This window comes from Pezoporus wallicus, unplaced genomic scaffold (genome assembly GCF_028554395.1).
Source record: "Pezoporus wallicus isolate ANWC-B61680 ecotype Strahan unplaced genomic scaffold, APGP_CSIRO_Pwel_v1 contig_9450, whole genome shotgun sequence".
Classification (NCBI taxonomy): domain Eukaryota; kingdom Metazoa; phylum Chordata; class Aves; order Psittaciformes; family Psittacidae; genus Pezoporus; species Pezoporus wallicus.
Window position 1 is genome coordinate 1 of NW_026637444.1, and position 27,756 is coordinate 27,756.

At 47.9% G+C, this 27,756-nt stretch overlaps 1 protein-coding gene across 1 annotated transcript in view; it reads left to right on the top strand.

Moving 5' to 3' along the window:
* Positions 1 to 2: 2 nt before the first annotated feature.
* Positions 3 to 27,756, top strand: part of SETD5 (SET domain containing 5) — a 62,461-nt gene continuing 34,707 nt past the window's right edge. Inside the window, exons 1-2 of the mRNA XM_057405518.1 lie at positions 3 to 86; positions 25,510 to 25,684. Coding sequence (XP_057261501.1) covers positions 25,614 to 25,684 — 71 coding nt within the window. The 5' untranslated portion in view covers positions 3 to 86; positions 25,510 to 25,613. The remainder of the gene's footprint in view (positions 87 to 25,509; positions 25,685 to 27,756) is intronic.

Below are 27,756 nucleotides of genomic sequence, written 5' to 3' on the forward strand. Positions count from 1 at the left end.
GTTCGCTCCCGCCGGCTGCACAGGGGACGCCGTGGCGCTGAGCCGGGCCTAGTGCCGCGCGGGGGCCCGGGGAACGGGCCGGACAGGTAGGACTGAACGGGCGGGATGGGGCTGGCCGTGGCCGGCGGCGGGGCTGGCGGGAGGGAATGCCGGCTCGGGAGGGAATGCCGGGGCGGGCAGGCGGGTGGCAGCGGGGGACTCCCGGCGTGGGCCGCAGCCGGGCGCTCCGCACTGCCCTGCCTTGGGGGGGCCTGGGCGTTATGGCCCCACAGTGGCTATGGGGCAGCGGCCCCGGCGGTCTGGCTCTATCCGGCCCGGCGTGGGAGGCCCGGCCCGGCGGCGCGGGCCATCATGGCCGTCCCGGTGGTGCGCGCTCGCCCGCGGCGGCCGGGCCCGTGCCGGTGCGGGGCTGGGGCCGGGCTTGGCCGCGGGGCTTTGTCGGTGGGTCGGAGCACTGCGGGAGCCTCGCTGCAGGCCGGTGTCTCCGCTCCCCTTATTCCCCCTTATTGTCCTGGGGGGCCGCGGGTGTCGTTGTCCGCCTGGGCGCAGCCTCCCAGGGGCCGCCGGTGCCTGCCGCCGGTGCCCGCCCCGAGCCGCCGGGCCTCGGGGGAGGCGGTGTTTGACCTGCATTTTCTGCTTTCTCATGGTGCCCGTGCAGCGGCTTCCCCCGTAACCCCCCGCTCCCGGCCCACCCGGCGCCGGGGCTGCAGCGCGGCTTCTCCTGCGTTCCCTCTCCAGTCACGCGTGGCCGTGGCCGTGGCCGCTGCAGGATGGGCTCTCCCACTCGCACCCCGACCCCGCTCCGACCCCCGCCGGCTGCGCTCCAGCGGCCCCGGCAAGGTCACTGTCGGCCGGCGGCTCGTCCTTGGGTGCTGGTGACCGGAGTTCACCTTCGGGTCGGGCGGGGAAGCGGGGCCGGGCCGCTGTTGCCGTCTCCGGGGAAGGGAGGAAGGCGAGGTGCGAGGCCGCGTGTGGCCCCGGGGAAGCGGGTGTAGCGGGGCGGGGGGGTGTGGGGTGTGTCAAGCCGCTTCCCGGCTCTGTTTTCCCCCTCTACTGTCATAAACGAAGATCCCTGCTTGGGATTTTCTATTGCGGGGGGGGTGTGTGTCTGCGGGTCTGAGGAGGACACGGGGTGCTGCGGGGCTGCGGTGGCTGCTGCAGCCTCTGGCTGTGATGGAACAGGAGAGCTGGGGGTATGGCTGTGGCAAGGGGTAAATGCTTCTCCTTGTGTGAAGGGTGCTACAGGGGCTCGAAGAACTTGACATTGGTGTCTGATGGTGTGCTGGATCATGGATTTCAGACGGTTGTCCCCCCCCACCCTGCCAGAACCTAAACCCAGAAAAGGATTTTCCTATTTCTTCATTATAAATAAGAGATTTCCCTTTTCACTTGTATAGGAAATACCAGGATTTTCTTCTTCTTCTTGTGGTTGACCCAGGAAGTCATCTTGTCGCCAGCCTTCTGGGTTTTTCTTGGTTGTGCTCTAAAGGTGCAGGGAGGAGGGTGTTGCTTTGCTCTGGATCCTGTGGGTAAGCGCTGAAGGCAGTGACAGCAGCTGCCGTTGGCTCTGGAGCTCTGGTTGCTATGAGAGAAGCTTCACTAGACTTGGCTGCTATCTCCAGGGAAGGACAGCAGAGCAGCCTCCATTAGTGAGGCGATGGAGAGATGGCTGGCTCACGTTCAGCAAAGGCCTTCACTTTTGGGGCTGTTTCCACAGGTCTAAAGCAGAAGCAAGGCTATGTTTTGGTCTGGTGGGATAAAAACCTACCTCGTGGGGTTCGTTGCTGTTCTGGAGTTAATGGAATTGCTTTAAAGTGTGGGCTGGAAACCCTGAGTTACCCTTTCCAGATACTTTGGTCTGTGTGAAAAGTAGAACAGCGAGAATTGATATGATCTTCCTGTTAAGTGAAGGCTGCCGTCGTGTCTCTTTTGAACTCCAGTCTCCTTTCCAGCCAGTAACAGAGCCAGATGCTTTTCTTATTGTTTGTATGTCTCCTTCCTCCCCTTCCATCGCCTGGGCCCCACTTGCCTTATTGACTGGAATTTCTGCTGTGTGCAGTGGGTGTGTGCGGCAGACACCAGCCTGCTAGTGCTGAGGAGGGATTTTCCATTCACAGGCCAGGGAACAGTCAAAATAAAGGCCCAGCTGAACTTTGGGACTGGGAACAGAAAGCAGGGAGAAGAGTTTCCCCTTTGCTGCGGTGTGAAATCGATCCTCTGCCTTTCTTATGCGGTTCTGTGTCAAAACGTGTCCAAAATGCTGCTGTGCCCGTGGAGCAGGGAGGTGAAACTCCTGGGAATAATGGGGTAAATTCCTCTCTTTGAGTTGACTCAAATGCTTGATGGAGGAACAGTTTGCAGGAGGCCATTTTTGACGTGACTCTGTATTGTGGAATCTGCCAGCTTCTATCCACACTCTGTCGGCTTGACTGCAATAGCTTCCTTTTTTTTTCTTTAAGGAAGAATGAGTGCCTTTCTTATCTGCTTAACTAACCATTTGGCACTGGCTGCTGTCTGTGTGATACTGTGTGGTGCAGTTGGAGCTATCAGCCTATTCCAGTGCATTTGTTAAAGATGGAACTGTTAGTAGAGGTATGCACTATGGGAAATTGGAATACATTAAGCATTAGAACACAACTGCCATCTTTGTAAACTAACACCTGTGATGGGAAGCCCTTGCCCTGCCTCACAACTCCTGTGAGCTCAAAGGAAAAATTCCATGACCAGGATAATATGAAAGAGATTAAAATCTGCCCGTAAATCCGCTTGAGTGGCAGCAATCACGTGGTAGATGCCAAACTCTGAGTAGCTTTTATATTTGAGGTTCTGGAGCACCCAAGTTGTTTCACATGGTGTGGTGAGCAACTTCTAACTCATCTGAAACGCATCCATCGCTGGGGCTGAATGTGGTGTCTGCTGCGTGACAACTGCATTGAACTTAGGGTGTTGTGAGTATGAAAACTGGCTCCTTGGTTTAATAAAATACAGCAAGAGAGCTCCATGGTCCCTTAGTCTTTGTTTACAGTCTCTCTGTATGTTGTAACAGGGAATCAGTCCTTTGCCTCGCATCCTCTTGGATAACTGGCACCACTTTGAGAATGTCCTGGCTTTTCCTGTTACGTCCCAAGCAACCTGAAAGTAATATTCCTTAGCTGATGTTATCTGAAATGTCCCCACCCCAAGGTGGGTCAGTGAAATCCCATGTACATTTAAGCCCCTTTTCAGAAAGAGGACTTGGTTACAGCCAGATCTTGAGAAGTAATAGGTCAAAGCTGAAAAACCCATAGAAAAGAGATGGTGTTGAACTGGCATCTAAGAACATGCAGTTTATGCTCTTTTATTCCCCTCCCACTCGGGGGGGGGGGGTAACAACCAACAAACCAACAACCGCTGATTTAAATATCCCAAATCTTCCCTAAAGTAAAAAAAAAAACAAAAAAAAACCAACACATTTTGAATTCAAACTTCCAGGCAGGAAGCATCCAGGAGCGAGCTAAATGTGTGATGTCCCAGCTATGTCATGTATTAGCCTGACCTGGTCTATTCTTCCTCCCATTTTGGATGATCAGACTGCTGCAAACTTGTTTTGAATGATGCGATGAGATAAAAATGTTTCTGTCTGTTCTGGCAGCAGTAAAACAAACATCATGAGTGCTCCAAGGTTTGAAACTTCAAACTTCATTGTTCTCATGGCAGTATTACAGCGTTACAGAAGCACGTTTGTGTCCTTACTCTGGTGCTGCTTGTGTGTGGAACCCTGACATCTTGCCAGTGAAACCTTGTGTTGTGTGCAGTATGTAAGAGGGGGGGTTTATCTATACAAGATGTAGTAAGAGTACTGGAGTTAAAAGCATTGAATATATGCTTAAATGTGTATGGCATGTGAGTTATTAAGTCTCAGTTGTCCCTAGGAAACTTGAAGTGCTATTTGATTTTAAAGTAAGGGCTTTGTTTCAGTTACTTGTCCATTTAGGTTTTTTCTCTTCCAGGTGAAAATAGCTATGAATGATAACGCTCCTACAGCCGGTCTTTGGCTTCCATGGCTGACTTACAGCAAGAGTTAGTGCAGAGTTTGCACTTACATTCTTAGAGACAGTGTTGTAGAGATCTGGCTTAGCCTAAACTTCTTGCTTATTTTGAGCATGGAAAAAGCCCCAGACCATCATGGAGCAAAAGTTCAACATCTTGAAACTGTGGGAGCTGGGATTTTTTTCCACTTTTCTTCGCTTAATTCTGTACTGAATTTGTTTGGGAGGGGGGGAGGGGGTGTCTTCTTGTGTTTGGTGTTTGTTTTTTTTTTTTCTTCACAGGATTTTCTAGTTTGGTGGCAGTTTTCCAGTATTCCTGCAGCAAATCAGCCGAGCAGCGGCCCCTGTCCCTGCTGAGCAGGGAGAATGTGCAGCGCTCCTGGCCTCCCCGCTGAGCTCACACAGGGGTGGGACTTGCTAAGCTGCTGAAATCGCAGCTAATGCCCGCTGAGCGTGCTGAGCAACACTTCTTGTGTTTCTTCAACTGCTCCTACTTTAAATTAGTATCTTTTTCTTCCATAATTAGCAGAGATGCTCTTTGTCTCGAGGACTATCTACGCAACAAATCAGGAGGTTCTTGTTCATCGTCCCCCTTCCCCCCCACCCCAGCTAGTGGTGAAGTATTCTTTTCCTGCAACAAAAATAGCTAAAGGGATTTTTTTCCCCTCATTTCAAGTGATGAGTCTGAACTTGAAAAGCTGTAGCCCAAAAGAAGAACTCTGCAGTGAATAATGGCCTTCGTGCTAGTTTCTGTTGCCACAAGCCCTATAGGAGCGTCAATATTGTTGTTTAAATTGCAAATGTGCAACTTTCATCTCGATGCTTCAACAGGCAAACAAATTACGTTTTTACATAATAAATTTGAGAAAGAAAAGCTTTCTTGCTGAGTTTTCTTTTCCTCCTACCAAGCACACACAAACCCCAGTTATTTTAATGAGCAATATGGGAAATATTCAGCAAAGTCTACTGGTGTGCTCAGACTTCAAGGTGCAGAAATGTGGGAGGACTTGTCAGCAGTTTGAGTGGCAAGCTTTTAATGAGCAGGAGAAGTAATTTCTTTTGTGGTCAGGAATCTAATAGTCCCACATTCACCAAACCTGAAGGGAAAGAATGAAGAGAAGGGAGAATGGAGTAGTGGCATTGAGAAATAGTCAGGAATTTGGCTTTTAGAGTGAAGTTCAGAAGTGAGCTGTTGTTTATGCTAAAGTTTAATCCTTATAAACTTGATAACGTAGACAGGTCTTGCATTCCTCCCCGAGGGTCACAGAAGGGCTAACTTTAGCAAAGGGGAGGTATCCCGGGCAGTCAGATCCATGCAGTTTTCCAGGCAGCAAACTTTTTTGCTTATTCATCCTGCTCTAAGTGAGCTTTGTTATTTTTTTCCACTCACAGGCAGCCTTTTGAGGCAGAATGGGAGTTAGTTTGGAAACCAAAATGCTTAATCCCTAAAATATTTCCAAGTAATTTCAGAGTAGAAAGGTCACGGTGCTTTTGGTGTGTTCATATTTAGAGCATGATCACAATTGCAATCATACACATTGACAAGAAGATATTGTCTGGATTTGGTAGCAGCTCATTTAGTGACTCAGGCTGGTTCCTGTTGTCCTTACGGAGCTCGTAGCAAGGTTTTCTTCTGCAGCCTTGTTGGTTTACAGGACAAAACTCTTCCCAGTGACTGTTGCAGCAGCCCAGAAAACAGTTTGAAGTTCTGATACTGAGAAGAATCCTCTTGACTTGGAAGTGAGCAGTTTGAAATGCAAGTCATTGATAGGGAAGGAGTGCAAGACCCCGCCACCATAGTGTAGCAGAACATGCCTGCGGATGATGATTCAGTAAAAGAAACAAAAAGCCAAGATGCAGCTTGGAGGTTTGGTTTGTCAGTGTCAGAGAATGCAGTCTGGGTTTTCCATAGGCTTGGAATCATGAAAAGAAGTGGCTGGAGGATTTTTGAGGTTTGTTTTAAGGGGAACTGTTTGGATAAGGAAGCCCATGGAGGGATAGCGCTGCTCAGACCAGAGGAGGCAAAGATGCAGCTTGTGCTTCTGGGAGTGGAATATGGGAGCTGCAGACATGATGGCTGGTGGGAGGATAGGACTGGGAAGACCGTGACTTCTCATCACAGCCCCAGGCAGTGCAGAGAATAGGAGCAGAGGAGTATTCCTCAGCATGGCCCTGTTTCCCAGCTCCAAATTACACCTTTCTGGCAATGCTCTCTAGGACTGGTGCCCCTTCAGGATGCCAGTGTGGAAGCTGCTCCTGAGCAGCAGTTCCCAAATGTTCTAATGGGGGAGAATGAAGAGGTGAGAATGTATCCTTGCTTGTAGGCAGGAAGGAAGGAATACACTGGGAAAAGCTGGAGAACCAGTGATTGCAGAAACCGAAGTGCCCTGGGGGTTCAGCGTGGAGGCCTTAAAATAGTTAGCATGTCTCAACCCGAGTTAGAATATCAATTTATAGATACTTGGAAGAATATATAAGCCTTTTGCGTTCACGTGGCCTTTAACTAGAGACACTAAAACAAATTATTTCCTGTGTTTTGGTGGCATTAGGTTGGAATAACTAACTTACAATCATGCTGCAAGAATGCTTTCAGTAATGTGGCTGTAGATTAACTTTTGCCACAGCAAAGATCTGGAAGCTTCCTGTGTAAATGCAGCTCAAGTGAACCTTTGAAGCCAAGAGGACTGCTTGATCGAGTTAAGTAGGCTCTGCTGGACTGGAGAGGAGCCTGCCTTTCTGATCCAAAGTTCTCCTGCAGTTTCATGAATTACAAGGATGTTGGGGCTCAGGATGGCCCGGAGGTTCATGGGGAACAAGGATACTCAGAGGGTGAAAGTCAGGTTCTGAGCTTGCCACAAACTTGCTTTGTTGCTCAGCTCTGAATCCACCTCGGGGTTTGCTTGTATATGGGAATTCCTGTGTTAAGCTGGAATGGGTGTTGGTGACACGCTGTATATTCTTTGCGCAGCTTTGTGTACATGAGTGGTGTAGTTCCATGGCAATTCAAGCTGACCTGGTGGGCTTCTGCCACAGTCCTGCTCTCCTTCTTTCCCACCATCACTTTTGTCTCTGTTCTGCTCCATGCCTGCCCGAGTAGTGACCTGCTCAGGAAGGCTGCCCATGATGCAAACAAGTGCATTTTGGTTTTGGAAGCAAGAGTTCTCTGCTGCCTTCTGCCTGAACTGCTCGAGCGTGGGGTCAGGTTAGCCCCAGTGCAGGGAGGGATGGGGAGGCTGCCCTGAAGCTGTGCCAGCTGAAGTCAGCTTGAAACTATTGCAGCACTGCACCCTGTGAGTGAGGTTACTCCGGGTGAAGTTACACGAGACAGCTGAGTACATCCAACAGCTCTGCTGCTGAATGGGGGAAGTTCTGTTCCCCTGTGCTCTCCCACCCAATGGGGAGTTCTGCCTTTGCTGTTTGCCAGCTCTGGTTCTTGCTGGATCTCTTTTCTGAGCTCCTCCAGCTCGCCAACCCAGCAGAAAACTACGTTGAGGTTTATTTCATGGTTTGGGTTTTGCTGCATTATTTCCTTGCCAAGATAGTGAACTGAATTGGCTCACCAAGAGATTTGACAAGCATCCAGAAACCTCACAAAATAAATAGGGGAGAGCATATGGGTGGAAGTGTGGAGGATGTGGTGGGGACCGGAGAAGGGGAGCAGGGTCTCCGCCTTTTGGTGGCCAGCTCAGGCTGTGCCTGTTTAAAGGAGAATGAGCTCCCATCCCCTGCCTGTGAGCAGTCTGTGGGTTGATGCCCTTAGCTGCTGTGCATGGGGTGCTTACTTTAGACAAACCCACTTGAAAATTGATGGTGTTCTTTCCTTTGTCGGTTCTCATTTGCTGGGGAAGGTGGTCAGATGTGAGTTTGAATGTAGGAACAGCGTGATAGTAGAATACTGTTACAACCCGAGCATGGTGCTTGACTGGTTCAAAATAGCAAGTTGTTGTAGGTATGCCTGTGCAGAAACTGAGTACAGCAGAAAGCTGAAGTGATGGATATAGAAAGGTGGCTAAATGTTCATTAGTGTACCAGGACTGCAGATCTCTGTCAGTAAATGCACCACCCAATGTTTCTTACTTCTTTGTCACCTGGCAATTAGAAAGTCGTTAGTTTGCATTTACTTGCTGGTCATTATGAGTTGTAAAATATCAGGACAAGCAGAAAGTGATGACTGAAGATACCTTGTCAGTCAAATGTATAAAAACTACAGCAGTGAAACAACCATGGCATGAATTCCATATCACTTTGCTGAAAGACATGCAGCTGGAACAACACACAAATGTAATTCAACCGAGGGCAGTTGCAGCAACAACTTGAATCCTATTTCTTTACTACAGAAAACTTGGTTATAGCAGCATATCTTTGAAATAGAGCAGTTGTCTGCAGTGTGTGCTCATTGCGAGCCGAGGCTTTTAGTTTCCTACTTAGAGTGTTTGGTCTGGTAGAACTTGAGGTAGTGTTTTGGCTAGTTGTGCTTAAATAAAGCTATTTAAATGTTAGCATGTCATGACATCTCCAAATGCATGTTCCTGTGTGAAGAATCCACGTTGGCCATGAGCAGTATGTCTCCTAAGCAAGAAAGCTCATCTGTTGTGAGGGTGATCTTTTAGTTAATGAAAAGCTTTGCAAATAGCCCCAAATTAATCACTTTGCAATGAAGGAACGCAGCAGATTGTATTTGCTGTCTTCTGCCTCACAGGCAGTAGCAGTTATTTTGGCTTTGCAGTGTGGTAACAAGGTGAGCGTTAGGGTGAGGAGTTTCTGTGTGTGCTTCATCTGAACAGTTGTGTCCGTGCCCCCAGATAAGTATCCAGGGCTGGGACGTGTCCTTTATCTGACAGTGCCTGGGCAGAAGGTGGAAAATGTTACTAACAGACATTGTATTCTGGGGTATGCCATCCCAAACCTGCCTCTTTAGATAAGTGTCTTGTCAGTAGGAAGATCTCTGCTGAGGTTAGAACTAAGGCTTGTGAGATATGTAAAGGAAATGGTCCTGTTTGGGGAGGTGTTTTGGGTACTCTGCCTGAGGTTAAGAGGCACTTGGGTGCTGAAGTCCCAAGCCAGTGTTATTCATCCTTTACAGACCTCTGGAAATCGCTGGTAGTGATGCCTGAAGAGCAGTGGTTGTTGCTTTCCCAGCTTAGCTCCTGAAACACTTGGAGCACAGCGTGGGTCAGCCAGCAAGACTCAAGAAGCCAAGCCCAGAAGTGCCTGCATCTGGTGGCACAAGTCCTCTTTGGACACTGGGGGTTGAGAATATCCTTTAGGAAAAGTTCAGATACACAATTTATAAGCTGAAAAATTCACAAACTGGGAAAAGACTTTCCCCACAAGCTGCCAGGGAACTGAGAGTGAAATTAATGTGTCCCATTTCCTGCTCCCGTAGTTCTGAGTCTTACATATGCAGATAGAAGTAATAAATGAATAAAGAACAAAGCACTGACATAGTCTAAAAGTGAGGTTATACACTGCAACATCGAGTCCTTTGTTAGCCTTTTCTGGGGTGCAGTTTGGGACTGGCAGCTGGGAAGTGATCAGCAGAAGCTCATTGAAGAGGACCTTGAAGGAGAATGAAGTGGCACATCCAAGTATTGATGGAACTTCTCTGTTTTTTGCAGAACCATGTGCAAATGTCACCAGGATCCTCCCGGTGAGCTCCTTGATCTGGAAATTCCTTCTTTTTCATTTGAAGCCATATCACAGAGTGGAAGTGGATGGGGGTGATGTAGGAGCAGGCTGTTCCTGCAAGCAAAGTTTGCAGCTTTCTGTTGCTCTGCCAGGGTTTAAGGCCTCGCTCCTTTCTCTGAGCGATAGTGAATCAGGCTGTTCCTGTGAGAGTCATGGGGTTGGGATAACATCTGCAAGGACTTCTGAAATTCCCAGTTTTATGTGAAGAGAAGGTTGTGAGGGAGGAAATAAGTGGCCTTGAAGTGTGTTTGAAAGATGATGGAAACTTTTTACCTAAGTTGTTAAGGAAGATGGTTGTTACTGGAAGGGTATGTGGGATTCAAGTGTAAGAAGTCATCTTGAACAGTGGGACTTGCTGTGGAGCTCTGTTGAGGTGTAGTTCAGCTTAGGGTAAAATCTCTCCAGTTAAACTGATCATCCCTGCATCTCGGGAGGCTGCTGTTTCTCAGTGGGGGTGCATGTGTGGGTCCCGAGCCCACGAGTGAAACAAGTGAAAGGGCTGCAGTGATTTGTGGTGGGATCCATTGATTCAGCTCCAGCTTTTACATGTAGAAACACTGAGTGTGACATCCCGGGTAGTATTCTGATTTCACTGGTAGGAAAATAGAGACACAAAGAAGGGATTAGCTTGCACAGGACATCTCATAGGCAGTGTGGAGGTAAAACATGGGGGGGGGGGGTTAACTCCTGATCTAGTGGTACAAATCACTTCTCAGACGCTTTCGGTAGCTGTCTCTCCCACACCAGCCCTCACGTGTCCATGCTCTGCAGTGCTGTGTTGCTTCTGCATGTGCCTTTGGTTTCTTTCAGTAAAGCAACCTGTGTTTTTAGTACTGATGTTAATAGGTGTAGGGGGAGCACATTATAAGGTAGATACAGGTGGAAAAATCTCCTGTTTGAGTTGCTGATGGGGAAGTGCAGTAGTTTGGGCCAGGGTGCTTTTCCTGCTTGTTTTCACTAGCTTTGTAATGCTGCAAGATAGCTGGGGTTAAGAACAATGTTGCTACTGATATGCAACCATCAGGACTGATGCACTGTGTGAAGGGGCCTTCAGAGTATTTTGGCAAACTGTGTTTGGATGTTCAGTGCACACAAAGTCTGTCTGCATTGTGCAAGGAAGATAATCCCTGTCTGTGCTGTTCCCCTCCTGTGCTGAGATCATTCTCCTATCCCACTGTTACCCAGCTGAGGTCTTGAGAGTTCTCAGTTTTTCCATAATGACAAAATGAAATCAGCCCTAGGATGACTGGTGAAATTCCTCTCGGTTAAAGCATCTTGTCCTGAATATTTTCTGGCTGTTTCTTTTCGTTGGAGAACTCAGTGTCTTGTGTTTGAAAGGAGAAAAGATGCAGCTTAGGAACTGCTGTTGTTTAAGGTACAGGGAGGAGCGTGTAGCTTGCTTCTAGAACATAATCTGTCCAGCTGTGACTTAGTCATCTTCAGTCTTATATAAAATGCGTCCAATCTAAATAGTTGAGCATCTCCCTCCTGAATGCGGCAAACCAGCGTCTGTTGTGCTTCTGTGAAGCTGTAACAAGCGCAAGCCATCTTCTTAGGAGTGCCTTCATAGTGGTGAACCTGCAGCATCCATCATGCTGTCAAGCTTCATTTACTCATGTGATGGGATTTCTTGGAGTTGTTTTTATTCTGTTCCACATTTTTTCCAAGTTTAAAGAGGTTCCTTGCTGCTGGCAGGGAATGCAGCACTGATAATCCTGGACAGGAGAGCAGGGAATGTAATGTGAGAACAAGAGTGGCTCTCCTGAGTCAGACTGAAGGTTTTGTTCAGCTCTGACAGGGCCAAAAATGGATGCTTAGGGAAGAATGTAAGGTGAGAGGATCACAGGATCTTGGCTAGCATCTCCCATTTCAGTGTAGTGTTTATGCTGTTACATAAATCCAGCCCTGCTCTTAGTTGCTTTGATTTCACATAGCTCTTTTTTAAGCAAAGGGGGAGAACTGCACTATTATGACATGCTTTTGTGTGGATAAATACATGTCCACAATAGTCCTTTGTTGCTATAATTATGGGGTTTTTGGAGGGGTGGAGGAGATTCTTGCTAGTGACTGGTAAGCTTTGTAGGGACTGGCCTGTGTGGGTTGAGAGATACTCTGTTAGTTAAGGGATGATGGGCATCCTTATTTAGGTAGTCAAGGAGACAGATGCTGTGAGTATGTTGTTAAATAAATGTATTGATAAATATAGGTGCTGATAAATCGTATTGCTAAAGGCAGGTGCTGATACATCTTAGCACTGCGGATATGGAAGATGACATTTAAGATGATACCGCTACATTTGCCACTACTACATGTTTCACAGAACTGGGAAAGCTGACATCTTTAGTCACCCACATACACAGTGGAAGAACAGTCTCCTTTGGAGGAGTTAGAGCTGGAGCTTCACTTGGGTAGTTCGAAGCATTCTTCAAAGGCTTCTGAGAAAGTGCTTCATGTAGTTTTAGTTTAAAAAAAAAACCCAAGTTTTATACTTTTTTCCTAAGAACTACAGATGTGCTGTGCTCACTGTGAAGACTTAATAGCAGGTTGATGCTGCCTGGGGACCGCTGGGCTGCAGTCTGTTGCCTGCATTTCCATTCCCCCCCAAAGAATTGTGGTAAATCCATATGGTGTTTTGTAGGCTGTGCTTGACAAACATGGCCTCGCTCATTTGTGAGCTGCAATGCCAAGTGTAGAAATGACTAGGTGAGATTTTCCAGTCTTTGTTAGGTGGAAAGTCAGATCATTAGAAGATTATTTTTGGCCTTAAAATGCATAGTTACACAAACACTTGGTGGCCCTGGAGAAGAAATGAGCAATGCCCTGAGCAGCCTGATCCAAGTTGGCTCTGCTTTGGGGAGAGGAGGGGGTTTCCATCAGTTAACCTTCAGTGGCCCCTTCCAGCCTGGAGTGTTCTGTGGTTCTGAGGGTGTAGGAGGTGTGGGGGGGGGGCATGCCTGGTTGGGATAGAGAGGGCAGGAATTATGAGGAAGAAGGCAAGATACTCTGACACTAGAAATGGTTGTGCTGGAGAAATTGCATTAACAGCGGAGATCTAAAATAGCCGGGTTTGTAACTTGGACAGGACACACCTGGCTTTATAGAAGGTTGTGAGATGAAATCAGCCTTTCGTTTACTACTCTTTAGAATCTATTTTATCTGGGTAGCGTAAAATATTTGATAGAGCTTCTGTCAGAGAGACACTAGTGGGATAATAAAGTGTGTTTAGGGAGCTCTGAATTGGTTTTCCACATTTCAATAAAAGATATGAATCCATCCCCTTGCAGGGTGATGCATTTGTTAGCAAAACTGCAACCCCATCTATAAACTGAAACAGCATTTTGGAAAGCAGTAGCTCAGAGGGCTTTAAGATCCTTCCAGTTGGTTCCCTCTACATGGTCCTTGGGGGGCAGCATTTAGAAGGGTTAATGTGATTCTTGGGCGTATTGAGGATAACCAAACAAGTGGGGGAATGGAATGTGAAGCAAAAATAAGTAATCTTATAAACACAGCAACCTTGAGGCTGATACTGGAATTGAATTTGGGCTTCCATGCTTCAAGAAGGATGCCAGTGTGTTTGGAGAGAATTCAGAGGACAGCTGCAGAAATGATCCAGGGACTGGAAAATAAGCCTCATGATGGGAGGCTTAAAGGAGCTCAACTTACCCAGCTTATTGAAAAGACAATGGAGAGAGGACTTGATCTTTCTCTAAAAGGCCTTGTGAGATTTGCTGACAAAGGCATAGCAGTATCAACTGAGGTTAGACAAATTCAATCTTGGAAGTACAGTTTCTTAGCAATGACAATTAAGCATTGGAACGGTTTACAGGGAAGGGGGAAGGAGCAAACATTCATCTTAGTCTTTTAAAACAGGCCCAACTCATGCCTGCTGCATTCCTGACACTGAGTTTAAAAAGGATCCATGCCGTGATCAGTTGGCACGGTTTCAGATACGTGCACTTGCTGCCAGAGCCAAGATAGTGAAATCAGGATGAATGTAGAGGAGAAACAGTTAACCTGGTGCTAGAATACTGCCTTGCATAAGACACATAAGATGTGAAGGGAGCTCTGAAATTTAATGCTTTGTGGCTTGCATCGTTGGAACTCGGCTCTTTCCCATCCTGCGTTGCTTCAGATGTTTAAGATATGGTTAAGGCTTTCTGAAAGCCTCTTCAGAGAAGCCCTGCTGTAAGTGTGTGCACTCGCTGTATTCAGATGAGCATTGCTGAGTGCCAGTTGACCGCAGCACAAGTCTGTAAATCTTTTTCATCCTTTTTTAGCAACAGCATGAAGAAAGTTGCGCAAGGGCAACATGAGCACAGCTCCTTTGAGAGGCAGCGCGCGCACCAGCGCTCCTGCTAGGTTTCATTCTTAAATTACTCTAGGATAGTCTCTATCTCTCAAGCTAACTGGATTTAGTCAGAGAGTTTATTTGTGGCTGATACAGTATGAAATACTTGTTCCCAAGCAGTGTTCTAATGGCACTTCTTTCCCGGTTTTCATGCCGTCCAAATGGGAATGCTTCAGCGATTCTGCTCCTCCCTCACTTTGTAAACTCACCTGGGGAATTGAGTGACTCAGTTTGGTAATGGCTCCAGATCATGCTTCTACTTTTTATTTGAGTTTGGCCATTCCACCACTCCCTCGATGGCTGCCAAGTTTCTCTATTTCCATGCGTTTCCTTGTTCCAGATGCCTTTGCAGACATGCAGAGCTCTGAAATTCCCTTCTGGTAGCTCTCAAGATCTGCTGCTTTGTGCAGGTAAAGCTCTTCTGGTTGGTCTTGCTGTGCAGAGGAGGACCTGGAGCTACCTGGGCTGCTCTCGCCTCCTCTCCTGCATGGCTGCATTCCTGCCTCTCCTCTCCTACTCCAGGTCCAGCCAGGGAGGAGCCTCGTGGCTCTCATCTCTGCAGCTCTGCAGTAAGGAAATGCTGCTGTGTCCTAAAGGAAGAAAAGGCAGCTCAAAACTGTGTAGCTTTTTGAACGTTGAGCCTATGGATTTGTCACATAAATTGAGCTATTTCTGAGGTGGGAAGGAGGTTGTCTAGCAACTGCAAGTTTCCTTGCTTACGGCTAAAGGGATAGCAAACTGCAGAAACGTGTTGGGGCACTACACAGTGTAAAGCAAAGGCCTCCAGCTCTGAGAGCTAGTGCAGCAACCCCTGCTACTCACCTCATCCAGACAGCCCTATCTGTCTTAACCTGCAGAATCACCTCAAAGAAAGCACTGCGCACAAAAGAGGTAGTGAAGGCTTAGCAGGAAGGAAATCTCCCCCCTTTCCTTGCCTCCCCTCTCTGCTGTGCCATCATCCCTCTCTCCCCAGCATCAAGAGGCTGATGGAGATGACCTGCTGGACGTGGGTTGCTGGTCTCTTCAGCATGAGCAGCTCTCGTGTTCCTCTTAGTTTCATTGTGTGGTTGTACCTACCAGTGCCTAGTTGCATTTTTGGTAATTATGAAAATGTCCTCAATGTATTACTCAGCTCATAATTCAACATTTAAAAAAGCCAGTGGTTGTGGTAGCAGATAGGGATGCATAGATGTGTTACAGAACCACTCACTCAGCATCACTTCCATGAGAGCTCAAAAACGAGCACCCTTGGCCAGCTGTTTGATGTCAGTACTCCAGTGTTACCACCCACAAGCAGTTCAGGTGGTTGGTTACGGGGCTGTCTGCTCAGAGAAGCTCTGCTCAGAGGAAGAACTTAGTAACTTATCTGCAAGTCACCCGGTATAAAGCTGGTTGGAGTGACTTCTGTGTTCAGGCACTGGTTGCAGGTTTTTGACTGCTGATTTCTGGTCATCTGCAGTTCCTTTGAAAAAGTGTTCAATTGCATTACCTGCTTTTCATCTTCCTAACAAAACAATGGGCTGGTCCAAAAAGTGACCATGGCTCTCAGCAGTGTCTGTACCACTGAGCTTTGCATTTCTTGCTAGCACTTATGAAGCAGGTATTTGGGAGCTTCCTGAATATGTATTATGCCTTCATCCCTGTGATTGTAAGATTACGTCTTTGATTGTCTTGTTTTACCAAAACCTACCAAAATAACTTATCAAAATTTATATTCCTTAAGGCATCCAGGATATTGTTGGCTGATGGCTCATTCTGTAAATCTGACTACTGTCATTATAATGCTGTAAGACTAATATATGGGTGAATATCCACCATGCATGGAAGATCCAACATGCAGAGCTAGGGAGTGCCTTGGGATCAGCGTGTACCTTGCCAGTGCCAAAATACAATATAACAGAACGTGCAAGTAAGCCAGACAAGTTAACAGCAGTGAAGAACATCTCTTGAACATAATTCAGCACCATCAAGTGGGTGGAAGAGGAAATAAGGCTTTTTAGCTGATAGGCTGCTGCCTTTGGGCCTTTGTGACTGCTCTCATCCACCATCCTAGTGACTGTCTGCTCTTTAACAGGTTTTGTGCTGGGGAAAGTGGATCTGCAGGAAATGTCTGGATTTCTAGGGGTCTCAGGACCATCTTAAATGACCAAGGGTGCCACTGGGCACCAGTGCCTGGGCATGTGCCACAGTTGGTGATGTTTCATAGAATCCCAGACTGGTTTGTGTTGGAAGGGACCTTAAAGCTCATCCAGTTCCAACTCCTTCCACGGGCAGGGACCCCTTCCATTAGAGCAGCTTGCTCCAAGCCCCTGTGTCCAACCTGGCCTTGAACACTGCCAGGGATGGGGCAGCCACAGCTTCTCTGGGCAATTACAGAGACATGCCGGAGCAGGGGATGCGGTGGGGCAGTGCCCTGTGCTGAGCTTGGAAACCTGCCCCAGTGCTGGGAGGTTGCTGAAATCCTGTGAAATCACTGGGTTTTAGTGCCTAACAGTGATTAGGTAGCTCAGTCAGTAAATGGATCTGGCTCTGGCTGCGCACGGCGCAGGTTGCAGGTGTCTCTGTAGCCTGGTTTCCCACTCGGGGCACGTCAGACAAACCAGTGTTTGTTGGGACGCGGCACAAGAGCATTCCCTAAGCCTGGAGTAACTTACAACACGGGGAAGAATGCATTTGCATGATGTCGAGCCCAGGTGCAGGGCTGCAGAGCTCACTGCTCACAGACCACAGAGCCCAGGCTGGAGCCAGGAGCGCGCTCAGGGATGGTTGGGCTGAGGTGTGGGGGAAGGCTCAGAATGAGCGCTGTGATGGAAATGAAGGCTGAACCTTTGCTTGGGAGCCACGGCTCCATAATTGCCACACTGTGTGATGTTGCCATGGCTGCCTGGGCTGTCCCTGCGTGGTTTCCTGGTGTGTGAGAGCGGGGCCGAGGCCGCCGTACGTGTTTGGGGAGCTCAGGCATGCGCTGGCAAGCCGCGGTGACGGGAGGATCCCCGTCTGGGGATCAGAGGCTTTGAGCTCAGCCTCTTCCCTCCAACACATCAGAGGAAGAGCTGGGATTTTAGCACGACTTTAAACCCCCTTTTTACTCCTTTCTCTCTATCATAATGGCCTTCATCCTCCCTCGAAGCCGTGGTTGTGCTGGGAGCGAGGGGGCAACGTGAAATGGAGGCTCCTGGGGGGCACAAAGGGAGGCCTGGAGGGGTGGGAAGGGGGGGGCTTGCCGGGCCTGGATGGGCTCCGGCGTGTTTTGATGTGAGAGCCTTTGGCTGCGTTGCCATCTGCATAGCCTGTGAATAGTTTTCTCTGGCACAGACCTTGTTCCTCAGTGTTGCATCATCTCTGGGAGAAAAGCCAGGTCCGGAGCCCCAGCACAAAGGCTTTCTGAAGCCGATGAAGCTCGTTCTGTGTGCGGAACGGCTCTCTCCTTCCTGTCGTCCTTTGCACGGGATTCCTGAAGCGGCCTCCGTCCGAAAGCCCCTTCAACAGCTGCTTTATCTCCGCTGCTTCCTGCACACCTGGCTGATGCAACGTCTGCCTTGGAAGCGGCTGCCGGAGTCTCCTCTGGAGCTGGGTTGTTTCCGCCGGCTGGGAGTGGCCGTGCAGGAGCCTTCATCACGTGGGGGCCTTAAATAGATGGATAAAGGACGCGGAGCGAGACCTGCGAGGCAGAGGGTATTTAGTGGGATTATGGAGAAATCTTTTTTCCAGTACTAGGGCTGGACGTTGCAATCCTGCTCCTGGCAGCCTGTTTGTGGTCAGCCTTCCACTGGTTGCAGCTTCTGCTCCCTGCCAGTAAATTCTGCCGATTCCCCTGCTATATACAGCGACTTCCCGTGACTCTGGACTGCCTGGATTCTCATGGGAACTGTAATGCTCTGGGTTTGGATTTGGTCCTAGTTATTGCCCTTTATTATTACTCTGTTCCCTTTGACCTTGCATGTGGTACGGGCTTTTCTCTGAAATACCTTCAAAACATAATTTCAAGGCCTAAAGTTGTTTTTAAGGGGGTTGTCTGACAACCTCTTTAATTTGGAGCGTGCCTACTTAGGGAAGGTTTGTAGTTACACAGGTACAACCACTCACGTGAGTACTGTTACGTTCACAAGCAACAAAACTTAGCATAAGGAAACACTCTGGTCTGATAGGATTAAACCAGAGTTGCTATTATTTAAATTCATCTTGAGTCTTGTTTTTACTGTGGCCATTTTCTGATGTAGACAGGCCCCAAACTGATACTGAAAACAGGATTTATATGGGCATGGTGTGGTGGACTGAGTGTTTCCAGGACTGCTGTTCCTAGCTGTCTGCCTCTATAACAGTATCTAAAAGGGAATGTGTATTTTACCTGCTTCTGCTTTTAGTCCACTCTTGGCATCCACTACACTTGATGAGACATGGCAACGTTTCCTTCCTGCCACCTGGTTTGGCAGAGGCTTAGAAGGGACAGTGGCAGCAGTAACATCAGCTGCCAGAGCAGGATTCACTGGAGGTTACTTGTCAGCCCTTCATCTCCAAATATCAGTTCAGAAGCTTTTTGCTTGCATTTGTCTGACTTCTTTTTGTGACATACAGAGGTTTGAGTGTTCTCCTTCACCCCGTGGGAAAAGAGAGCAGCAAGCTCGCAGTATGGAGCTGGCGTAGCAATTGGGATGTGCTCCCCTCACTGCAGAGTAGTTTTCCCCTGTGACTGGCCCAGATGAAAAGTTTCTAGAACTGAAAGAAAAGAGGAATGGTTTTCCGCTTCCCTGTTCCATTTACTTTAGTAAGTTTTGTATCATCATTTCTGTGGGGTCTTCCATGTTTTTTTTTTTTCCTTTTTGTATTGCTGTATATCTTTCAGGAAAGAATAAACCCAAGTATTTTCAAAAATAAAAGTGTTTTCAGGGGCTTCCTTTCAAAAATGCTATTGTTGAAACTATCATTTTAGGTACTATTTCCATACTTGATGAATTTGTTATCATCACCAATGATTTGTGATTTGGGAGACACAGAGGCAATAAAAATCAATGCTTTCAGCATAGAAAGGAGCCAACAATTATTCCAAGTCTATGGGATTTTTCTGAATTTGTCCCCCATTACCATTATTCTTTCAGTATTATTTTGGTTCTTAACATTTTTGAAGTGTTAGCATTTCATACAGGTTGCTAGATTTTCAGAGTATTGTGGGGCTTCCTTGAAGACTTCCTGCTCATGGCTCTTAAGAGGACTTCAGTATGGAGTTCTTAGTTGGGGTGGGCCTTTCCCCTTTACACTGGGGTCGTTATTCCTTTTCAACATCACCTCTGTCACCTTCCTACTCGGCAGACTGGGTGCAAATGCAGCTGGGTCCCTTCTCACGGGCCTGGGATACAGGCAAGGTTCCCTGGTGTCTGTCACTTCTCCATAAACATACCTCAGAACAATTTGGTCTGCCACGGATCACTGCTATGCTGTAATTTGCTTCCCCTTTCTAATTTGGCGTGTGTTTGTCTATGGAATTATCCCTGGCTATGACTCTTCAACCAGTTTCCAATCGATATAAATTAAACTTTCCAGCAAGGTTCTGTGATGCAAATTAGGTGTTATAAGAAAGTCCAGGCAAACCCTTGTCTGCAGTCTCCATCTCCAGAGTGTATTAGACTTCAAAGAATGTGGTTGAATTGTCCACTAGAAGGTATTTCTGGAGACAAAGTCTTACCTGCCCACCCTTTAACTCTTACTCAATTTCTCTTCTTTTTCTTATCATAATACCTGAAATGAAAGAAAAACACAGACTTTTTTGACTTCTCTGTGCAAAGCAATGAGGTTTTGCGTAACTTCTCGATTGCTGTTGCTTCAGCAAGGTTTTGAGGTTTTTATTCTTGCTTTTCTGGGTCTCTGCAGTCTTGGGTCAGTTGCTGAGAATTCTTGACTATGCATTTTTGTAATTTCCCTGCTTGATGGTTTAATTTCTTTCAGTTGCTCACCGTCATCGTTTGCAGTCCCTTAGGGTGTAGTTTGCAGAGGACTTTAACTAAAATTGATGTTTTCTTCATCAGATAAAATGATGGAATCCCATGGATGGACGTGACAGAAATTGCCTTAAAACAGCTTAAACCGAGTTTGAGTAAATTGAACCAAGAGGAGTTCAGTTCCCAGCTGCTTACCACATTTTACAATATCAGTTTAACTTGTTTGTAGCTCAGTTTTAAGTGTGGCCTTCAATGAACAGCTTTATCATGCAGACTTTAGTCAAGATGTGCATTGGGGTAGTTCCTGGTGTTTCCATAGAGTCCTGTAAGAATAATGTGAATGGCTAATATGATTTCGTATCTCGTATGGCACAACGTGACTAATGCACAGGCCCACAGGTACCAAAAGCTGTTTGAAACCACCCATGTCCTAAAAGCAGCATCCTTGACTCCAGGCCTTGTGCAGCATGGTGAGCAGGACCAGGTCTTGCTGGGTGGTTGCTTTTCTACACTTACTGTTCTAACTGTTCCAAGAACTTATTGGTGCTTTATCATGGTCCTCCAGATCCCAGGGAGCAAGATAAACTCTGAACCAACTGTATACATAGGTTTTCTTTTTGCATATAGTTACTTATGTATGAAACAGGAGCGAGTCTTAAGAAATCTTGAACCATTGCACTGTATTTGCCAATAATTTGGTTATCATGGTATGCATAAGTAGCTGGTAATGTCGTTGACAACTTGTGTTGCCTGTTAGTTTGATCCTTTCTGTTGTGGAGTAGGACTGAGTTCTCCCAGACCCCGTGGAGTGGACAGATTGCTGTCTTGCTGTGTCAGTCACCTAGCAGATGATAGATGGTACTAATGATAACAGTAAATCCTCATGTCAATACTTAATTTTTAATGCTGGCACAGTTGTTTCCTTGCTGCTTTGTGAAGCCAGCTTGTTTTCAGAGCAGAGCTTAGCATTTGTACTGGTAGACTGAGGCATAATTCAAGTACTTTTAGAAATCTCTGTGTTTCAGGGTAAGTTGGAGCTGAATGACTTAAGGATTTGTCTGCTCTGCCCTGCTGCTGCATAAGTGTCCTTGTAGAATAACACATGAGAAATTCTGGGAATTTGGTGCATTTTCTGGAGCCAGCCATTTTAAACACAACCCCTCACAGTCCGATTCTGCTTGTACTAAAGGTGCTTGACATTCTGTGAAGACCTGTCCTTGACATGAGGTTTATGGGTGTGCTGGGAGGAGCAGGCAGTGCTTGACTGGACTTGAGCGGGCTGTGCTTGTATTTGGGTGGCCCTGGCTGATGAGATGGGACCTTTTCAGTGCGGTAGTTGAAGCACTTCGTGTTTACATTAGATGTCCCGTAGATTTTGGCTATTCCAAACTTTCCTGGGGGAAAGATGAAGGAATAGGATCCGTAAGCCTGGTCATGCTTTTTATGCTGCTCCACTTGCAGCAGTTTGCTGTTGGTGCAGATGACAGCATAAGTATGAACAGGTCAGAATTTGCTGGCTCTGTCCCAGCTGAGGCTGATGGAGAGAATGCCAAGGAAGGCTGCATGGCAGAGCTGCTATTTCCAGTTCACCACCAGCTCTGGCCAGTGGCAGTGTGAGATGAATGTGAAGAAGCATGCTTTGAATTTGATGTGACTAGTAAGCTTGGGAACTTGAAGATGTGCAACTCATTATATATGGAGCTCATCCTATAGAGGTGACCTGAGTGTGCAGAAGAGGATGGTAGTTATCATTTGGACACTAGTATAATCCTGTTATCTGTCCTTCCCCCTGCTTGGTAACTGCTTTACCCTGGAGTCTGTGCGAGGGGAGCACTCTGTTCCCCCTGAGGCTGTATAGCAGCACCAAATGCTGATGGAGCCTGGGCACCTGAATTTAGGGAGCACACACACAGTCTGTGAGGCTGTGCCCAGGGATTTTTGTCTGGGGGTGAATTTTTCATGGTGCACAACTTGTAGAGTCTCTCACCAAGTGTTGCACACCAGAGAGGTCTGCAACATCAAGACACCAGTGAAAACACAACCAACCACAGCTTGAAGGAGGAAGCTCTGGTGAGCTGTTTGAACGTGTTTCATTGCCCCCTTTAATACTGACTTTTACCACCACCAGGAATGAATAGAGTTTCTAGCAGTAAATTCTGCATCTCCTTGACTTGTAACACGGTCGGCAGTGGTTGTGGAAGTGAGCCAGTGCAGCGCTGCGGCTGCTGCATCCTAAACAGAGCTTGGAAGATTAAATTCACTGCTCTAGCAGGTGTTGCCTAACCTTCATTTGGCCACTTAGATTTATTACAGTCCTTTCCATCAATACAGGATGTAATAATTGAAGAGCATATATTCATATTCTAGATAAGGCAGCATCTTATGGGCTGCAGGGGGGTGAGTCGCTTCGTGTGTGACCTGAGCCGAGGGGGAAACAAGGATCCCAACACTGGGGTGGTTCTGCTGGTGGATGGTCATCTGGGCTGTTTGATGATGTTGGGGAAGACCAGGTGTCTTTATACTGGTATGATCAGTTAAGGGGGTAGGCCTGCAGGTGCCAAAAGTGGGAAGTTAGAGTTCATCCAGCTCCAACCCCTGCCATTTTATTTCATAGAACCGTAGAATGATTTGGGTTGGAAGGGACCTTAAAACCCATCCAGTTCCAAACCCCTGCCACGGGCAGGGACCCCTTCCACTAGAGCAGCTTGCTCCAAGCCCCTGTGTCCAACCTGGCCTTGAACACTGCCAGGGATGGGGCAGCCACAGCTTCTCTGGGCACCCTATGCCAGCGCCTCAGCACACTCACAGGGAAGAGCTTCTGCCTTACATCCAACCTAAATTTCCCCTGTTTAAGTTTGAACCCAAAATTCCTATTTCCATTTGATTTCAAGAAGAATTGTATCACCAGGGTGATAGCTTTGTGTTGTGGTCAGAAGCTCAGCAAATTTACATTAAAATTTTGAACTTCAGAGGAAAACTTCTTGCGGTGGCACTGGAGAGACCTTGGTGTGACTTTTTTTTCTTCCATGCAGCTTTATATTCTTGGGGGGTGAGGTAGGAAGGAGCATGGGATTGTGTGTACAGGAAATGAGCCAGCTTGATGGGTTTTGATCCCAACCCCAGTGTGTGCTGTGCAGGCTTGTGTTCTGGATGTTTCCAGGCCAAGTTTCATGACCACCAGGCTGTGATCTAGCCCGAAGGTGACGTGGTCTTGGCCAGCACTTGAGCTTGGGTCTCAGCAGCTCGGTTTGAAAGTTGCATTGTCAGAGTTGAAAGTACACGTTAAACAGCAGCAACCAACAGCAAAACCTGAGCAGGGGTGATGGTTGGGTGAGTACTGCTGGGTCAACACAGCAGCAACTGAGCTGGGATTTGCCTTGTCTAACCGTTCTGTTTGGGGTTTCACGATTCTCCACTGAGTTTTTCCCAAAAGTGGGAGCTAACAGTGTTTCCATGCAATGTGGATTGTACAGTGTTGGGGGGAAAAGGGTTTCCTATGAAAAGTGGCTGGAAACTTGCCCCAGTTACCCCAGGACTGACCATGTATCCTGCGATTTGAGTCCAGAAGCTGCACCTGAAATCCTCCAGTTCTGCTGAGTCACGGGCAGGCAGGAGGTGGAATTTGTCCTGATGAAATCTCAGGCTGCTCCCAGCTGGGAATGCTCATGGCAGAGGCAAGAGATCAGTGGGAGGGGGGAAAAAATACCTGATCAAGTGTTCTAAAAGAATTGGGGGTAGGGGAGAGGGTTTTTCTATGTCCCTTGAAAGGGAAGAATCCTTCAGACACTGAGAAACTGTTTTCTTTTAACCTTGTGCCAGCATTTTATGTGGCTGGCTTGGAGCAGGGATTGATGTCTGTAGCTTTTTAGCTGTATTTTAGCAGCAGTTTGCCTCATCTGGCGTCAGTGTAGAAATCACAATTCTGTCACAAGCTTGAGAACGGGTAAATGAGACTCCTCCTAAAAGTCTTTTCATGGAAAACACAGTCAAGGCTGTCTCAGGTTTGAGCTTAGTCCTGCCTGTTTTCTTGTCTCATCTTCCCCCTTCCCATCAGGCCGCTGCTTTGGGGCATAACATGGAATTGCCACAGACCACTTGGAAATCTTTATGTGCTACCTCTGTAATTCACTGTATGGGTGTCACTACCAGAACGATTTGTCTTAGGGATGTATACTGAAGAAGGAAAGTATTTCCTTGTGCTAAGAGAAGTGCCTTTTCAACAGGAAAAGGCGCTATAGAATGTGGCGTTTAAACTTTCTGACTCTGCCTTCATTTGCCCTTGTAGCCAGTGTGTGTTTTTGTGTTCCTGGGGGGGTTTTGTGTGCTAAACAATGGCTGGACTGTGGTGTCCAAAGGCAGTTCCCCGTGAGAAATGCACTACCCCCAGGAAAACTTGGCTCAGGGCCTCTCTGGAGCCCAGGAGGGTTTGCTGGCAGAGCCCTGGGATGCCAGGGAGCATGTGATGGCTGTCGGCAAGGGCAGGGGCTGGCTCGTCCCTGCTGCTGGAACTGGGAGGAAGACTGTGGGAAGTTATTCAAGGCTGCCCTTGAGAGAGTGCCTGAATCCTCGCTTTGGTTTTGGAGTTACCTCTGCTATGTGCTTTCTCTGTGTCACGGGGGGGGGTTCCTTTGAGCTGCGTAGAATAATGGCTCCTTTATGAAGGTCTTATTGAGGTTATTTACATAACGAGGAGCTGATCCCCTTTTCCCCGTCTGCCGCCCGACCCTTGGAAGCTCCCGTTTATCATGGAGTTTTGCTGGCTGTAGCAAAGAGGAGGAGGAGCCTGGGCATGGGCTTCCCTGCCGGAGCCGGCGGCTGCGCCCCGTGATGCCGCTGCCGTGACTCAGGCCGAGCCTATGGCCCCGCCGTGGCTCTGGTCGGTGCAGCCCATGCGCGAGCGCCCAGATGTCTGACGTGGCTGTGCCGCGGGGAGGTGTCCGCCGGGATCTTGGAGCAGGATCCAGGACGGGCCTTGCTTGCGGAAGGGAGCGCAGGGATAACCGCCCTGCCCGCCCCGCTCACCCGTGCCATGGGCCATGAGTGCAGATCCAAGCTGATCGCCAGCAAGAGGTCCCCGCCTCGGCTCTGTCTCATTGTGCTTCCACACGGGGCTTTGCCTGCAGCTCGGCTGGGGAAGGGGTTAGGAAATGCTGATGGAGGGCTGAGGGTGATGGGTGACAGCTGCTGCTTAATATGCAGAAGGAGCTAATAGATTGCTTATCTGATAATGAGTCCTAAGTTTAGTTGGGGGAGGAGGGAAGGGTCATTACTGGCTTACAGCAGAGCAGCTCATTGCATGTCAGTCCATGACTGGAAACCCCACCAGCACCACCAAACTGCTACCAGCTACCTCTTCCCTGCCCCCATGTATGAAAATACAGTAAAAATGATGTAACATGTTACTGATAGGAATCTATTCCTGCTTTGTTCAGTACAAAAGCCTTCTTTAGGGCTACACAGGGAGACCTCCCCCTGTTAACAGAGATGCAATGCTTTGTTTCTACCCCGGCAGGTTTCCCCATGTCCGTGACGTGTTGGCCGAGGCTCTGCGGCTCCTCTCCACCCTCGGAGCGGCCGGTCGCTGCCCTCTGGACTCCGTGATCCCCGACGGGCGTCATGAGCATTGCAATCCCTCTGGGAGTCACCACACCAGATACATCCTACTCCGACATGGCTGCAGGATCGGAGTGAGTGTCACCCCATGGAAGAGGGGAGGGCATTGAGGGCTGCCCTGGGGTGGGGCTGCAGGATTGGTGCTGGTGCTTTCTCCGCTCGGGAGAAAAGGGGTGATGATGCTTTGCCTGTGTGAGAGATGAGTGCAGAGGTTCTGAGTGTTTAACAAATGCAGTGTTACGGAAATTGGTAAGTTTGATGCAAAAGATGGGGAAAAGGAGAATATCAGTAGCATGAGACACTCAACCATGGGGTTTATATCAGCTTGGCTAGTAAGTCTGTACTCAAGTGCAGGCAGTTGTGTGTTTGTTGTACCCGTGCTTCGCATTGGCAAGGTACAAGGTTTTCTTTTCCAAAAGCTGTGTTATATGAAGTAATCAGTGGGCTGAGCCCCCCCTCAGTGGAGCTCAGACTCAGAACCTGATTGCTGGACCCTCCTGGGGCTTGGCCAGAGATGCGATACACCATCAGCCTGGGTGGACACCTTTATTTTGTTTCTGCCCCAGAGCAGGTTGCAGGAAGCACACCTCAGTGGGCAGTCAGTCCTTGAGGGTCCACACCACTTCAGAGGCCCCTGGTGCTAGGCTCTCACTGCAGCACTCTCTCTGAGGCCTGTTGGAGGGGATATACCATTTCTCTAGAAAGACTGCTTCTGCAGTAGTCGGGAGCATTTCAAATCCAGAAAATACTGCCCTGTGATCTTCTCTTATAACCCTTGTTAGAATGATGTCAGCTTGGATGAGTACTGTGGTTTTATTGAAGGCAAGAGGCAGGGCTCAGGTTAGTCTGTGTGCTTCTACCTCCTGCATCCTCCTTTGAAACACTGACTGTAGCATGTCTTTCCAAAGGGTATTTTGGAGGTAGATTTCCCCATGTAGTATTTCAAGGTACTTACTGTGTAAATACCTGCGTGTCAGATTGATCAATGTAGAGCAAATATTGCTGCAGACTCTTCATTTTAAGCTGCAAGAGCAGTGGGCTAGAGTATGAATCATGGTTTTTCCCTTCCATCTTGCCCTGATTTGACTGTGCACAGAATTTGGCTACACAGTGTGCTCTCTGCAAGACTGCTAATGCTCTTTTTGTTTGTCCTGGCAATGCCCCATTCTGGGCATTCCGCTTTTTGATGCTTCATTCCATCCTAAAGCCTGTATTTTTGGGTGTTGTATTAAAACAGGGAGTAGAGTCTAGTCAGTCACTCATCAGCAGTGGGTATATGATCCTTCCCTTTTCAAGGTTTCACAACCAGTATTGCTTGTCACCATCTTCTCCCACACGGGCACTTTGAAGACTCAGCATATAGGAATTTTAAACTGCTTATGACAGGAGAGAGTGCTAAATAGTGTTTACTCATGTACCAGGCACTTTGCTTTTGGAGAGGAGAGACAGATATATCTACACATGCCCCTTTAAGAACCAGATATCAAACAGACTGTCTGCAACCCTTCTATGGGTTACACAGAAGAAAATGCAAAGCATTCTCTTTTTCCCTGGTTGTATGAGGTTTGTAGGTCCAACTTGAGGCTGGAGTGCTCTGAAAAAAGGCTTTTGAAGATTTCTGAATTGGTTTCTCTATCTGTTTTCTAAAAATGAAGAATGCCGGGATTTTATATGCAGGCTCTGCATTGAACCTCTGCTAGTTTGGTGCAGGAAGTGTGGAACATCTGAGCTTCTTGTCTTCTATAGGGGATTGATTTCAAAGACGAGTATCACAAAGGCAGTGGGAAGGTAAAAGGAGAATGAGCTCAATCTCTTCAGGCTGAGCTTCAGCATCTTCCCATGGCCTCTGATACAGAGGGGAAGTGAAAATGCTGAAGGGTTCATCCGAGGGTGACGTGGAGGCTGCAGAGTAGTTTCTGTGCCTTAGTCTGCTTGTGCGTATGAAATTGCTGAAGCTCCTTGGTGGGCTGCTGCTAAGGAAGCATGGGCCCCAGCGTTGTTGCCCTTGGACACCGTTGCACCAACAGTCTTGAAGTTTTATTGCTAATGCTTGCAGCAGCATTGCTGGTATTCCAGGCTGACTGGAATGTGGGTGACTTGGACACAGGACGGATCTGCTGCTTAGGCTGCTTAGGCTCTTTTCCTT